At 46.4% G+C, this 16,537-nt stretch overlaps 1 protein-coding gene across 1 annotated transcript in view; it reads right to left on the reverse strand.

The window, feature by feature from the left end:
* Nucleotides 1-263: 263 nt before the first annotated feature.
* The window catches only part of GALNT2 (polypeptide N-acetylgalactosaminyltransferase 2), a 224,189-nt gene continuing 207,915 nt past the window's right edge, over nucleotides 264-16,537 (reverse strand). The window contains exons 12-16 of the mRNA XM_055146756.1: nucleotides 14,539-14,631; nucleotides 13,978-14,061; nucleotides 10,723-10,849; nucleotides 8,107-8,226; nucleotides 264-2,860 (exon numbers count right to left, since the gene is read on the reverse strand). Of these exons, the coding sequence (XP_055002731.1) occupies nucleotides 2,705-2,860; nucleotides 8,107-8,226; nucleotides 10,723-10,849; nucleotides 13,978-14,061; nucleotides 14,539-14,631 (580 nt within the window). The 3' untranslated portion in view covers nucleotides 264-2,704. The remainder of the gene's footprint in view (nucleotides 2,861-8,106; nucleotides 8,227-10,722; nucleotides 10,850-13,977; nucleotides 14,062-14,538; nucleotides 14,632-16,537) is intronic.

Genomic DNA, 16,537 nt, shown 5'->3' on the forward strand with positions numbered 1-16,537 from the left:
TACTTCTGGTTCTGTGTTTGTGGGAGTCACTTGTGGTAGTGCTAGGGGACCACGTGGTGCCAAGAACTGAACCCAGACATCCAGCATGCAAAGTAGAGCCTTAGTCCACTGAACTATTTCTTTATCCCAGGGTGAATGCATTTCAAAAAATGTGATAAGAAATAGTAATTTATTAGGGCCCTTGCAGAGAAAGACCATAATCATATTCCCCAAGCAATAGTTTATCCTGTAAAGTTCAAGAATGACAACAGCCATCAGTAGAATATTATCTATAAAGTATCTTCTCTTTATTTAAGTTAAACAATTTTCAAGGATGGTTTCCATCTATAAAATGGACAAAGTACAAGCTCTGTACAGCAGTTCTTTTTAAAAATCAACTGGAAAAAAAATTACCAAACTATATTTTGAATTTGCAAAACATACCATCGCTGTAGCTTTTATGAAGACATAAGAAAAACCACCACAGAGAAATAACTAACTTCACCACACTTTGCTCAGAGGGCTCTTAGGAAAGAATCTTTACTTGTAAAAAGAGGGCGGGAGGGTGGGATAGTCCCGATGACTAGAAAATAATGCAACCACAGTAAGTCACTTTGGCACACTGTGACATGTAAACATAGCTCACCTCAAGGGAGCCCGCCCAGCCCACCTCTGTTCACCGCATCTGCACTGCCCAGGGCCACTGCCGCTCACAGCTCAGGCATAGGCAACTACTCCCCCAACCCCAAGAGACTTAGTGGACCTGCCCCAGAGGTACAAAGATTCTGGTGGGTAGAGGTGCGCAAATGAAGGTTTCATCAAGAACCTGAATTTTGTTCTTTTGAACTTTTGTTCTTTTATATCAACGCCAAATTGATTTTTCACCAAAGGGTACTCTATTTGAACAGTTGTGGTAGCTCACAGGTGATAGGGTCTGACAAGGAAACCCGGAAGCTTGGGTGAGAACACTGGTATAATGATTGTGCCCCCACCCCTGAATCCGACTTTTTGAAACAAGTCCCGGGGGCTCTCTCAAGACTTGGCAGGATCAGTTTTCGGAGATTTAGGTTAAGTGTGCAGAAAAGAATCAGCCTGAGACCCTATTTCAGGTTACTGGGCAATGGGCAAGAAGGGAGAAGCCAGAGGACACATCACCGCCACATGGTGAACACTGACGGGTCTTCCCAGATGAAACAGGCAGGAAACGTGGTGCCACTTTAATAAGCGTCTACCTATGAGAGTCTCCTGCGGATACTCTTCACCCTGCAACTCCCAGGCCCCCTACAGGGCATTCGAATGGGCACTTAGGTTGCATATCCCACCATGTGGAGGCCCTGAGAGCCTCTGGTTATGTGTGTGGGCAGGAGTGACAGGAGGGGTACGTGGAGCAGGAAGGAGTGATCACAGAGTGATCACAGAGTCACAGAGGAGTCACCTTGAGGTGTGCTCTGTCATTATGGTGGGGCGCTGCCCAGCAGAAACTTCAGCACGTGACACCTCTGCCTGTTCCCACTGTGGGTCTGGACTGGACCACGATGATATCTGCTCTTGACCCACAAGCCTCAGCTGTGCCTTGAGGCCTGGCTCACTGCAGGGGACTGAGTGCCAGGCCACTCCTGCCTTCCCCTCTGAGACGTAAGGCCCAGAGCGCCTGACAGAAGTTCCAGCAGGTGAACCAGCTTCCTACCCTCATGGTGCACTGTGGGATTAGTTTTATTCTTAAAAATGATTTTTTAAATATACCCAAAGTAATATTTGCCAAAATGGAGTAACTCATCCAGGTTTACAGATACCAAGGGCACAAAAGAGTGGATTTCAAGACATTGGAGTAAATTCCCACGCTGACGCCCAACAAAGACGCCAGGGCTGAAGGCTAAGGGTGCAGACTCAGACACCGCCAGCCTTGGGGAGGTTTGGGAGAGACCCCCGATGGCCACAGTAGCACCTACTCACTGATAAGGCTGCAGGGGCAAAGGAGGTGACTTCCTCCTGCAGGGAACTGGCCCCGGCGGGCACCAGTCCTCCTCCTTATGGCCGTGAACTGCTCTGTGGGGAAGTGACGAGATGAGGACAACCTAGAGAAACCATAGGGAACTGACCACCCATTCTTTATATATATTCTATTTAGTGTCCCACCGTAGAAAAGTCCATGTTTGAAAAGAGCAAGCACATCATGTGCAGGAAGGGTCTGTGCGAGGAAGACCGTGGGGACAGAGGAGCCGGGAGAGGGATACCACATAAACCTGAAAACAAAGAAACACAACTCGGGCCTACGGAAACCATATGGAATCTGGATGGGATCAAGAGAGGAGAGTCAAAAGCGTTTTTTTTTTTTTTTTTCTTTCTCTTCTACACTGTGATGTGGCAACCACACGCCCTTCCTGGCCTCCACTGACATGTTCAGGTTCCCTCTCGGCCACTGGTTCATGCCGTCGCGGGAGGTGCTGCTCAGCAGAAGCTGGGAGGGAGGAGGGGCACCATGGGCCCCCCCCCCCCCCCGAAAGAGACCCGCCTGCATCCTGGGAGTTGAGGAGAGCAGTTCTCTGTCCTCGCCTCTGCCGGGTCTGCCCGTACCCTGTGTCCTGCTGAAGTCCTCCGACTGTTGAACCGTGATGGAATACTGAGGTATATAGTTTCGTGGAAAGTTTAAGAAACATAATCAAGAATGTAATCATCAAACTCAGCCGGAGGGCACAGGAGCGGGACGGCCTGGGCTCTGGCCCTCCTACTGCTGCAGGTTGAGCGAGAACTTCCACTGCTGAGAGAGGGCGGGGCCGCAGACCTCCACACTCAGGCCCCCCACCTTGGCAGTGCGGCTGTCCAGGCACAGGTTGCTGCCCACGTGCCGTAGCTTGGAATTGCCTTCGATCTGCTCCCATTTCTGCAACAAGAACAAGGATCCATTAGGATATGAGTATCAACAATGTGTGCATGGTATAGGATTTTTTTTTTTTTCCTTTTGGGTCACACCCGGCGATGCACAGGGGTTACTCCTGGCTCTGCACTCAGGAATTACTCCTGGTGGTGCTCGGGGACCCTATGGGATGCTGGGAATTGAACCCGGGTCGGCTGAGTGCAAGGCAAACATCCTATCCAGTGTACTATCACTCCAGCCCCCTATAGGATTGTTTTTGTCTCATCACAAGAAACAAACTTCTTGGAAATTTCTGAATCTGAAAGATGGGAGGTAGCAGAAGTCCAAGACCAGCCAGGTACAGGGAAGGGCACAGGAAATAAGTCTGTGCTCTGTTCTGATTTGCAACTTAAGGCTCCTCTTTGGGGACGACAAGAGACCATGTCCCTTGTCCCACCCTTACTCACTTCGATGTCCCCTTGTTCAAGCCCCAGTAACTCTGGGTTCCTGCTCCTCTCGAGTGCCCACACAAGACCTTGAGAAAGGGAATTTCCTGCATTCGCTCAACTGAATACACTTCCTCCCCAAAAAAGAGCCCCAGGAAGCTGAGCCCTCAGAGAGACCCTGGTCCTGCTCATGGTCACTGGGCAGTTGCCTGCCCGGAGGCCGGTACATCAGCATGCTCCCACTCAGGCCTCCTGCTCAGTTAAGAACAGTTATGGTCTCAGTTATGAAAGACTTATCTCTAGCTATGTTCTTACAGCTATGTGAACTTGGGGCATGAGAAACCTGTCCTGAGTTACCCCATGCTCTGTGTAACAGGGATCAATTGATACCTGCTGAGTTCTGAACACAAAGCATGTGAAAGGCAGGGGCCTTCCTTCTCAAGTATGTAACACAGTGCACCCTACCATGACTGTGTCAACCAATCAGACTCAACCACCAATGAGACAGCCAGCCAACCAACCAGCCAACCGTCTTCTGCTCATAAAGAAAAGCTTAAACCAGGCCTGAAGGAAATTGGAAACTTACCCTGTTGTTTATATGAAAACCTGTTTGTTCTTAAAAAATAAAAGTAACATTTTTTCTTCCAAAATCTCCTCTTTCATTTATTCTCTTCATCTAATTGATTTCTTCACACTGTGTGCACTACTAAAGCTCCTAGATGTAAGTATTACTGAAAATCTTTTGACAGTATGAAATTAGTATTTCTTACTCTTGCATCCCTTTCCCCTTTAGCCCTGCAGATGCATAAACAGCATGAATACACAGGTATACCTGGAATTCAAATGTTCCAACTGGCAAAACTGCAGATTTAAGATAAAATTAGCTGAAGAGACTCTTCTCAAAGGGCAGATGAATGATGCAAGGAGTCCACAAAGAGGAGCCCAGCATGCTAGGGAGGCAGTCTCCTCTTCTTCAAAAGAGCTCTCAGAGGGACCTGGTGATACTTATGAACTCCAGATGCTAACTTTTTTTTACTAATAGTAAAATTCAGTGCAATCATATGTGCACCAGCGAGGCTATCAGTGCCTGCCTATTACTTCTTTCTTCATTTCTGGCACTCTCTGCTGTCGGCCATTCCTCATGCTGTTTCCCTCCACTGTCATGTGTCATATACATGCGTGAACGTGGCTGCCAGCATCCAAATATCACTACATGTGGCCAGAAAATGCGTGACCAAAGAAGGCAGACTGAATGGGACCTGATTCTACTCCTAAGAGGGGATGTGCTTGTTGTAGCTTAAGTTAAAGGTCTAAAAAACAATAACTTACCTACCCTTTCTCACTCTCTAGGTGCCTAGGCAGCTTGCAGCCACTGGTCTGAGAGGACAGGGCTGGATGGGCATATATCTGAGACATGGAGGCTGTAAAAAATTGGTGCCACTCCAAGGGGCTGTTTACCTTCATAAATGAATTTATATGGGCCACACACTCCAAAAAGCACATTGTCTGCAGGCCTTTTATTTATTTTTTATCCCATGATGGGAGCATTTAAAGGGTGTCAGTTGTAATGGTTCCCCCAAATTGAAATAACAGACTGATAAAACAGCAGAAGCATCTTTTACCTTATGAAATAAAACACACTTTTAGTAAAGGTAATCCCTTTTAAGATTAAGGAATTATTTGTTTTTTCTTTTTCAAAAAGGTTTAGAGACAAATGAAAGCATCATTTTATCTTCCCTTTGCTATCTCCAGACCTCCCTTAGTCTGGGCAGTACCGTGTGAGTGTGAGCAGGGCCAGGCAATACAAGCTCCTCCAATGCCTGATCTGCAAGAATTCCTGGGGGCTGGGTCCTGGGGCGGGGACGATACTCATTTCAGTCAGGGAACTGCAAGAGCAGCACATACAAGCATTGAAATGCCAAAGCAAACAGAGCCCTGCAGGGTACACAGCCTCTACCCAACAAGGAGGAGTGGAGCAGGAGAGGTGGACGCACAGGGAGGGCCTGGATGATGGGCAGGTGGTGGTCCTTGGCCAGCATTTTCCTGACACTTAGGATCTTGGCAAAGGACCTGGTGCTGACCTTGGGTCTCCCACATGACACTGAATATTTTTCTTTTTGTGAAATCAGCGTTGGATTTGACTCCAGGAGGCTCAGCAGCTCAATTTCCTACATTTGATGTAGGAAATTTCCTACATTTGGTGTAGGAAATTGGTAGAAGAACCGAGAGCCAGTATTCCACATAGTGTCATGATAGCAGGTCTTTTTGTGACTGTTTCTAGCTCTACCACTAGCCACCATTCCACGGTTCAAGTTACCACCAGGGAGTATTTTGGAAAAGAGAAGCTTAAAAAGGAAAAAATAATATTCTTGACTGGGAAAGTAAAACACACAGACATATGCACACATATACACATGTATCTATTTAAACTTTATAATCATTTAGACTTTGTGAATTTAAATGGGAAGAATAATTAATGAATTAAAGAAGCACATGACATCTTTTAAAAACATTGAGTGGTTTGGGAAGGAGAATGAGAATGTAACTGAAAATGGGAAAAATTAATCTTTGACAAGAAAATAAAAACTTCTAATACAGAGAGTTCTAAAAGTAAAAAGACTAGAACTCCCATATGACTCATATAAGACTTCTTGGCAGCTGCCCTACAAAAATAAAATACAAATTTAAAAGCATATATACACATCTATGTTCACTGCAGCACTTAGTACAATAGCCAGGATATGAAAACAACCCAAATGTCCAATGAGGGATAAGTGGACAAGGGTTGTGGTATATATATTCAAAGGAATACTATGAAGCTGTAAGAAAAGACAAATTCATGCAACTTGCTATGTTGATGGAACTAGAGGGTATTATGCTGAATGAAGTCAGTGAGACGGAGAGTCAGATACAAAAGCATCTCTTTCATATGTGCAATATAAAGATTCAAAGCAAGGGAGCAAAAAATGGCCAAAGGCAACAGAACTGAAGACTTGGTATACAGAACTAAATTTATCTGGGCTTGGGTGGATGGGAAAGATCTTTTTGACATATGTTAAGGGAAGCGGACACTCTGGTGATGAGGGTGGTATTGGAATGATGTATATTTGAAACTATCATTAAGTTATAAATTAGGGCACCTCAATAAGAATGGGGGGAAAAAACCTAAAGGCTTCTTTGTAGATCTTCATGATAGGGCAGAGATCAAAATGAGTAATGGACACAGAACAAGGACACCCCCTCAGTGACATTCTGATGAAGTTCACTTTCTATTCTTCCTAATCTGTAGGTTAGTGACTTAAGAATTGCTAACAAAAGTCAGCTTTTAATTTGTTATATTATTACAAACTTTTATTGATTTCTGTTGTTGTTTTTGAGGGAGTGACCTCAGAGCTTATTCCCAGCAATCCGGGGATTATAAGGGGTGTCAGAGATCCAACCTGGGTTGGCTGTGTGCAAGGCAAATGCCCTACCTGCCGTACTCTCACCCTGGCCCCCAAGCTTATATTTTAAACAAAGCTTTAATAGAGAGCTTTTCTTCATTCAGACTGGCATTTTTCCTAACTGCAGGTGGATCTGAGCCTGGGCCATGTGCACGGTGTGGTGTGATGGGCTGCCACCACATGCCTTCTTAGTTTGCCTTTTGCTTCTGCCCTACAGAGAAGCTGTGCACCACAGGATATCGCTTTTCTTTTCCTCCCTACTCCTGCACCTGTCTGTACTGCTACATACAAAGGTCTGATAAGGTGAAAGTTGTGGGGTTCCTACCACAATGTGCATAAATCAGAAAGTATGTTCCAGCTACCAACATCTCCATCTCTAAGACAGTAGCCCCTGTGACCAGTTTTGAGACATCCACATCTAGACGATGTGGTATTATAATGACTACCAAGACGTTTCCAGCACTGCTTACCTTGCACCTCACTATGAGGAGGCAGCAAGCTAACACCCCACTAGTGCCCAGCTCAGAGCATGTCCTAACAAGTCTTCAAGGTAGCTGAACAGACAGTGACAAAATATGGCTTTGCCTTCTCAGTCAATGCAGAGTGTGAGACCCAAATACACACTGATCATGAATATACGGAAAGCCATGACCCAGGACGGATGAAGGGAGGGTAGTACGGCAGATTTCCGGAAGCAATCCAGAGCATGGAGCTGGAGTGAGACAGAACAGCCTCTGCTGCAGGGCAGGTTCACTGCTGGGGGTCTCTGCAGCCTGCCTGAGGCTTGGACCAAGTCCCCTGCCCCTGAAAGCAAGAGCTGGGGGGCCAGGGGCTTGCTCCAGCGTGCCACACACACAGGCACTCTGGTTGAGGATGAGGGATGTAACAGTTACCATTTGCCTGAGCTGATACACCTGGCCCTGAGAGCAGGAGATGCAAATCATTAACTAACATCTGTACTGAGCCTGATGAGGTAAATGTGATACACGTGGATTACTCCCTGAAACATATGTATAAAACCCCGTGTGAGAGCTAATAAACGGATTGCTGATTGACCACCAGCCTTCCCCGTCTCCGGGTGGTTCTTTCTCTGAGGCGGCTGGAGTCCGCGGTGCGCAGAGGGCCGGGGCAGAGCCTTCTCTCCTACCCACTCCCTCTGCTATAGGGAGTAAGTCTGGCGACTTTGGGGGATCATACTCCAGTGTGCCAGGGTTGACTGGTCAGGACCCCAACACACCTCATGATTACAGCCACCCCAAATCAGAACCACAGGACTTGGGGGAGTCGGAGGAGAGACAGGAGTTTCAGGGAGAAAGGGAAGTGGCACATTATTCAGAGCACGACATGAACACAAGCTGCAGTCCACGGCAGGAGGAAGACGCACCTGTCTGCTGTCGTTTTCTCGGCAGCCCTGCAGCTTTATGAGGGAGCCAGGGGCCCGGTCCACAACGGTCAAGCACAAGTCCATGTGCTTCACTGACTTCTCTTTTGTCAACGCCCATTCCTAGAACATAAAAGAGAAATCAGAGGCATGCCGCACCTGGCTGTGAAATGAAAGGAGAGAGGTAAAAGCCCCAGAGACAGGGGCAAAAGGGAAGGATGAAACTACGGGAAAAAAATCGTATCACGTAACAGAGGACCCTGCCTAAGAGTGAGCCCTGGGAGAGGCAAGGCTCAGGATGCATCACTGACTGACCTGAATGATGTGCAAACGTTCCTCACAAACCAGAGTTCCTTGGACAAACTGTTTAATTATGTGGGCCCCAAATGAAAATGCCGAGCGACAATTTTCTATCATTTACGTATGAGTTGTAAAGAAACACTGCAGCTCAAACTTAAGTTACCCCGAAAATTCAGGGCTAACTGTTCCACCTACATTATTTTAGAATGACTGCCTCCGCATGCAGTTGGGCTGGAGAGAGTGAGTCTTTGTAAATGTGTTTTGTAATTAATGGAAGAGATTAATTACATAATGAAGCAAAAACACAGTGACGACTATTGTAGTAAGTTGTACCACCACTGCTCAGTAAGTTCTCTGAAATGAGAAATTGACCTATTTACAAACACACACACACACACACACACACACACACACACACACACACACACTCTCATATCCACTGGCTGCTTTTATCTGCTGAGTAAAATTTACAGTGCTTTACACAACAGTCCCAGGAGAGGCAATTATAATTTCCCTTTTAGGTACACAAAAACTGAGCTGAGCTAAAAGAGCCTGACCATGACTGTCTTTGTTTTTAGGTCATGCCTGGCTGTGCTCAGGAATCACTCCTGTTATGTTTTGTGGGTATGTGTGTGTGGGAGGGGGGGTCGAGGAGGGGACCATATCAGATGTCAAGGATCAAATGGCACCTTACCAGCTGTACTATGGTACTATCTCTCTGGCCCTTAACCATGACCCACAATGACCTCACATAGCACTTGGCATGGCAGGTGCCAGTCACATTTGCTGGAGAGGAAACAAAAGCCTCTGCTAGGGGTATCGAAAGAGCAAACACAATAAGGGCAAGAGAGCAGTCCTGTCTATTCTTCAAGGCAGACCTGAGCTGAGTTGGGTTAGCTTTAGGCTCTGAGTGAGGCCACCACCTGAGCTAAGATCATGATACAACACTGTTACCTCATATAGTTGGGAGTGGCTACCGCTGGGAGGCCCTTACTTTTTTTTTTTTTTAATTTTTAAAATTTTATTGAATCACCGTGAGAGTCACCGAAAGTTACAAGCTTTCATGTTTGGGTTACAATCTCACAATGATCAAACACCCATCCCTCCACCAGTGCACATTCCCCACCACCAATATCCTGGGAAAGGGGGGGCCTTTCCCACCCTCCCCTGCCTCTATGGCAGACAATATTCCCCATACTCTCTCTCTACTTTTGGGCATTATACTTGCAGCACAGACACTGAGAGGTCATCATGTTTGGTCCATTATCTACTTTCGGCACACATCTCCCATCCCAACTGGTTCCTCCAGCCATCATTTTCTTAGTGATCCCTTCTCTATTCCACCTGCCTTCTCCCCTCTGCTCATGAAGCAGTCTTCCAGCTATGGGGCAGTCCCCCTGGCCTTTGTATCTACTGTCCTTGGGTGTCAGCCTCATGTGATGTTATTTTATATTCCACAAAAAAAAAAAAAGTGCAGTCCCTCTATGTCTGTCCCTCTCTTTCTCACTCATTTCACTTAGCATGATACTGGGAGGCCCTGATTTATTCCCCTCAAGTAAGACATCCTGGGAACAGCTCCTAAGCACAGAGCACAGAGGCGAGGATTAACGGTACAAAGCAAGACACCCTGGAGCCTAAAAGGAGATGCTAAAACTTATACAGGAATCCAGTAGCCTCAGGGTCGGCCTGCCCAGCTCTCCAGGGAGAAGTGCTCTGGGGCTCAAATACCAACTTCTGGGTAGGATCTGGGGGTAGGGAGGGTAAGGAAGATCACTGCCTTTTCACTCCAATATGGTGCCCCATGTCCCACAGAAATCTTCATGCTTAGAGTGGAGCACGGTTTCCCAAAGTGGTTACTACACTCCCTAGGGGGGCACTGAATGTTTCTTTTTCTGTTTTTTGCTTTTTGGTCACAACCAGCGGTGCACAGAGGTGACTCCTGGCTCTGCACTCAGGAATTACTCCTGGCGGTGCTCGGGGGAACCATATGGGATGCTGGGAATCGAACCTGGGTCGGCCGTGTGCAAGGCAAACGCCCTGCCTGCTGTGCTATCGTGCCAGCCCCCAGAAGAGCCTGTCTTGAGGCTGACGACAGGCTCTGTAAGTCAGTACAGACTATGTCGGCAGCGATGGTGGGGGGTGGGGTGGGGTACTTCCCAGCTAATGCAGGCTGCTTCCTAGCAAGAACCCAGTGCTTCTAACCAGACATCTCCCATTACAGGAGAATGGTGGCACAAACACAGGACTCGTAATCTCAGGTCCCTCTTCTCTCTGTTTCCTTGGGTTCTCTAGGAGCTGGTTGCCCCTGTGGATACATACCTGGTTCCCCCCAGCATTGTGACACTCATAGACCCCAACAACTCCATCTGCAAAATGGCCCAAAGTGTCCAGGCAGTTGGTTCCTTGCTGCAACGCCCCAAAAGCTATGTCCTGGTGGTCGGGCACCCTGGAAAGTAAGGGGAGAATCAGTTGCTAGGCTCTGTAGCACGCTGAGGCAGCAGGAGAAATGAAGGCTGTTACCAGACCGCAGGCCCACCCCACCTCAGGCAGGCCCATGCAATAGCATGTCTTTCAGTTTCTAGGTTTTTAACCCATATCGAGACTGAAGTCAGAGAAGAATCCTTTATAATTTGCATCAGGGCAATTTTCCTGGCGAGAAAAAGTTCCTTTAATGTCATAAGTCGCTTAGGAAAGCAATTAATGGTGTCAGGTCCTATAGCCACAAACTTTCCAAAAGACTGCAAACTGGACCTTGCCCTGGTAGGGAAACAGAAGCAGTTCTGCCAGGTTTCTATGAAAAGAGGCCAAGGAGCATGGCAGGTTCTGAGAGCCAAATGCTTTAGGCGGAGATTGGAACTGAACCTGCCTCTGCCAAATACCAGCCATGTGGTCTTTCGGACACATTCTCTAACCTCAGTTCCCCCTCTGCACAGTGCTTGGTTGCAAATGAAACCTTAAATATTGCAGTTTAAGCAGCCAGGGTCTCAGCAAATGATATAGGTCTGGCATAAATATCCAGCTACTGTCTCCCTGAACTTGCATTATTTTCCCATGGATGTGGTACTGGATACTTTAGATGCGGTCTCTTTTTTGAGCGGTGGGGCACACCCAGCAATGCTCAGGGGTTACTCCTGGCTCTGCACTCAGGAATTACTCCTGGTGGTGCTCAGAGGACCATATGGGATGCCCTGGATTGAACCTGGGTGAGCTGTACGCAAGGCAAGTACCCTACCTGCTGTACTATCTCTCCAGCCCCTCAGATGTGATCTTAAGCAGTACACAGTCCAATGTCACCCTAACTCACAGGTGACCTAAGGGAAAAACTGTGTGTCCCGGCTGGCATCATCATCCATTAATGATTAGCAGTGAAAACAGCACTGTATCACTATGTGGCTTTAATCCACTCTTGGAGTGTCCCTCATTGGCAGGGGTGGGGTTTGGGTTGAGGAGACAATGATCAGGGGCTGCCACATGGTGACTACTGCTATTCTCAACTCCAAATGTAAGGTGAGGAGGATATCTGGAATCCTCACCACCCGGGAGCAGGGTAGCATGGGTCCCAGATATTATATTAAAAGCAAATAGTTCCAGAGAGCAATATAGGTGAACAGCAGTAAGGCAGTGAGGTCACATTATCAAGCTTGTCACAAACCTGTGACAAGGCTCTGAAGGCATTGTCAGCACAAAAGACAGTACAGTGGTCTCTGGTCTGGAGTCATTGTGGTAGAGAGACATGACTTACTGCAAAAATGTTTGGCAGTATTAGAAATAAAGAATGTGCCACATTATGGCAAAATCTTTGCCTGACAGCTCCTTTTGAAAGTCCAAAGGATGCCCAAACCCTGCAAAAACTTTCCAGTTCTCTGTTAAGAGCAGCAGGGATCCCTCAGGACTTAGGATCAGAAAGTTGACATTAATTTAAAATGAAAGGCCAAAAAGGCACATGAAAAATGCTCTTCATCACTAATCATCAGAAAGATGCAGATCAAAACAACAATGAGATATCATCTCACACCACAGAGACTGGCACACATCCAGAAAAACAAAAGCAACCTGTGTTGGCATGCATGTGGGGAGAAAAGGACTCTCCTTCACTGCTTGTGGGAATGCTGCATAGTCCAGCCTGTTCAGAAAACAATATGGACGTTTCTCAAAAAACTAGAAATTGGGCTCCCATTTGACCCAGCAATACCACTTCTGAGAATATATCCTGGAGATGCAAAAAAGCACAGTAGAAATGACATCTGCACTTGTATGTTTATTGCAGCACTATTTACAATAGCCAGAATCTGGAAAAAACCCAAGTGCCTGAGAACAGATGACTGGTTAAAGAAACTTTGGTATATCTATACAATGGAATACTATGCAGCTGTTAAAAAAGATGAAACCATGAAATTTGCACATAAGTGGATCAACATGGAGAGTATTATGCTAAGCGAAGCGAGTCAGAAAGAGCAGGACAGATGCAGAATGACTACACCCATTTGTGGAATACATAGTAACATAATAGGAGAATAACACCTAAGGATAGTAAAGATAAAGGCCAGGAGGGTGGCCTCACGGCTCAGAAGCTGATATCATGTGCTGGGGGAAAAGGCAGGTGGGATGGAGAAGAGACCATTAAGCAAATGATGGTTGGAGGGATCGCTCAGGATGGTAGATGTGTGCTGAAAGTAGACTATGGACCAAACATGATGGCTGCTTAGTGTCTATGTTGCAAACCATAACACACAAAAGGAGAGAGAGAGAAAGAGGGAATGTGTCTACCACAAAGGCAGGGGTTAGAAAGGGGTGGGTGACGGGAGGGACACTAGGAACATTGATGGTGGGGAATGGGCACTGGTGGAGGGATGGGTACTTGAACATTGTTCGATTGAAATGTAATCATGAAAATTTTTAAGTCTGTACTGTTATTTCATGATGACTCATTAAAATGAAAAAAAAAAAACCTAAAAAAAAAAAAGAAAGGCCAGAATAGAGAGGATAGGCAGCATTTTTGTCCTGGCGGAATGCAGGATGCCAGCATTCTCATCCCCATATTACATGTGTCGCAAACCAGTCTAGGAAGGTAGGCACAGGCAGGGGGCCCTTCTCCCAGTCTCTGTGAGGGCCCTAAGGTATCAGCCCACGGGAGATGATGCATGCTGTAAGAAGAACAACATGGAAAGTGACAAATCCACTAAGGGGGACATAATATCTGCACCGCCCACCCTTAGTGGGTTTGGATGCCCAGTGATGAGAGCAAAAGGAGCAGAAGGGTGATGCAACAGTCCACTGGGTTCTATAACCTTTGCCGTCTTACCAAAGGGGATCAAGTAGAAAGGCATGACAATGAGAGACCGTCTAGAGACTGTCCATGAACAAAGGGAAAGCGACTTAGTAGAAAACAGAATTCAGGGAGGACATTTAGGGCCCTACAGAGAGCAGCTGGGGTGAGGGCATAGGGCTCTCACTGGGAGCCCCAATTCCCCAACTCTTGCCACCCAAGTTCAATCATTCCTTCATTTCGTAAGGTCTCACTGTCTGGTACTGTCACTTCTATGCGCTTACAAGGAGAAATCCATAAGAGCTTACCGTAGTTCTGGATAGACATTTTCAAGGTACCATTTGAATGGCTTGCAGCTGAGTTTCTTCCTAAGTTCCAATCGGCTCTGAATACTGGAGGTAGGGAAACAAGACTCATTCATGAAACTTTATGGAGGGTTAGGCTTCCTACGTAAGCTTGGAAATATGCTAGCAGAATAGGGTCGGGGAAGGTAGCACAGTGCGGATTATGTGAACTTCTGTTCTGTGACCCACCAGCCCCCATTTACCTTTCCGCTAGGGCCTCCATGCAACCCCCCTGCCCTCCCCACCCCTCCCCCCAGTCTCAGTCCCCCTTGTACCTCCACCCCCATCCATGCGCTTCCACCCAGGGCCCTCACGTAACTTAAGCAGAGACCATCCTTTGACACCTAGCAGTTGTTCTCAGGTCTGGCCACAGAATGATTCTTAGGGTGCAGACTTTGTTATGCTCCTTCTTTGCCCTGCTTCCTCTTTCCCAACACCGCTGCTCGCCCCCCAACCCCCACCCCCCCAGGACACACACAGTGATTCCAAGTACGGCACCCCGGGAGAGGACCAAGTAACACTTACTTTCCATAAGGAACGTTTCTGGCAGAAGGCACTGCTGCATAATAGAAATTTTTGTATTCATCCATCCAGACCTCTGCTGCTCGGCGGGTGTTACTAGAAACAAAACAAATCTCCTTGATCTGTGATTTGCTTTCTTCCTGTCAAAGAGCATTGTGAGCACTGCTTCCTGCTGGGTGGGCTAAGGTTCTGGCAGTGATGCGCAGCACTAGGCAGAGGAGAAGACTGCTGGTTTAGCACTCTGTGCTGTATTTACGGGGAGATGGCATGCTCTGTGCCTACTGAACAAGACAGCTCACTCCCTCGTGTTTCAGGGAACAAACTGTCAGAAAGCTCAAGTCAAATTTAAATTGTAGCACAAGCAGATATATATATATACACACACACATATATACATACATATATACATATATACACATACACATATATACACATATATACACATATACAATATATACACACATGTATACAGACATATTCATACATACACACATATATATACATACACACACATATAAAGGACCCAGTCTGTATCATATAGAACAAAAGAGAATTCTGAAATAACCAATACTACATATCCACTGAAGGCTGGTACCAAGGGGCAGAACAAAGGCATTCTTGCCTCTAGGGTAGCTCTGGGAAAGTTAAGAACAAATGAGCTGTATCAAAATTACGTCCTTTTCTACAGAACCGAGTTCACTCTCCTATCTGGACGAGGTGAGGGAAGAGAGGCCTTCCTTCTGGAGTTCTTACAGTCTGTTCTGTTCAACTGGCAGGGCTTTTCTAGAATGGGAATCATGTGCTTACATCTCATGACCAAGAGAGAAGCACGGTTTGTGACCAATCAGGCCACTGGAACCAGCTACTTCGAAAGACTAACTTGTATGAAGGGTTCCCACCCGCACAGACATCAGCATATGACCCTGCCAACTTTCGGTAAAGTGTTTATGAGAGCATTCACAGTTAGCTTCTTGGCTTCCAGAACCCAAAAGATGGCATTCTGCTCCTCAAAAGTAAATCCACGAGGTGGTCATGTTTCCCTTTGAAAGTAGTTATTGGGGCTGGAGTGATAATACAGAAGGTAGGGCCTTTGCCTTGCACGCAGCCAACCCAGATTCAACCCCCAGCATCCCATATGGTCCCCCAGCCAGGAGAAATTCCTGAGTGCAGAGCCAGGAGTAACCCCTCAGCATTGCTGGATGTGACCCAAAAAGAAAAAAAAAAAGAAAGTAATTCTTTTTCTCTCTCTGAAAAGCCTCCTAAAAATGGTTAGCTTTTCAAATAATCTAAATTAAAACATTTGTTTGGAGAAGGCATCTTTCTTTTAAAAATATTCATTAAATACAAAAACACCAAGATTTACAGTTATTCATATTTAGCTTCAGGTGTACAATGTTCCAATACCACTCCAGTACCACCAGTGCTGACTTCCCTCCAACAATGTCCCTGGCTCTGCTTTCATATCCCAGCCTGTGTCCTGAGTTTGGTTGTGGTACTTTGGATTTTATGTTCCAGTCTAGTTGACGCCATCGTTCATTAGATATACTATGTACTCCGTGCCCATTACCTGCTATCCAACTTTTCTTACTCCCCTACCCTTGGTTTCTTTCCTTCCCAGTCCTCATTTCTATGACACAGGGTCGTGTAATCTGGGTTTAACCCCTCCCCCCATACATAGGCATTCCCTTCTCTTATTATTTTTCCATATACCACAGAAAATGAGACCATCCACCACTTCTTCTGACTTGTTTCACTTAATATTTAAGTTTCAGTGGAACTTGTACCTGAATAATATTCCACTGTGTGTATGTGTACACACACACACACACACACACACACACACACACACGCATACACCTATACTTTCATTATCTGTTTATCTGTTGTATTCATCTATTGTTGTTACCAAGGTTGATTCCCCACCCTAGCTATAGTGCTCAGGTGCTGCAATAGTGGTGTACTTATGCTTTTGAATGTTTTGTGTCCTGGGGGTAGGCATCAA

The sequence above is a fragment of the Sorex araneus genome, chromosome 9, assembly GCF_027595985.1.
Source record: "Sorex araneus isolate mSorAra2 chromosome 9, mSorAra2.pri, whole genome shotgun sequence".
Classification (NCBI taxonomy): Eukaryota; Metazoa; Chordata; class Mammalia; order Eulipotyphla; family Soricidae; genus Sorex; species Sorex araneus.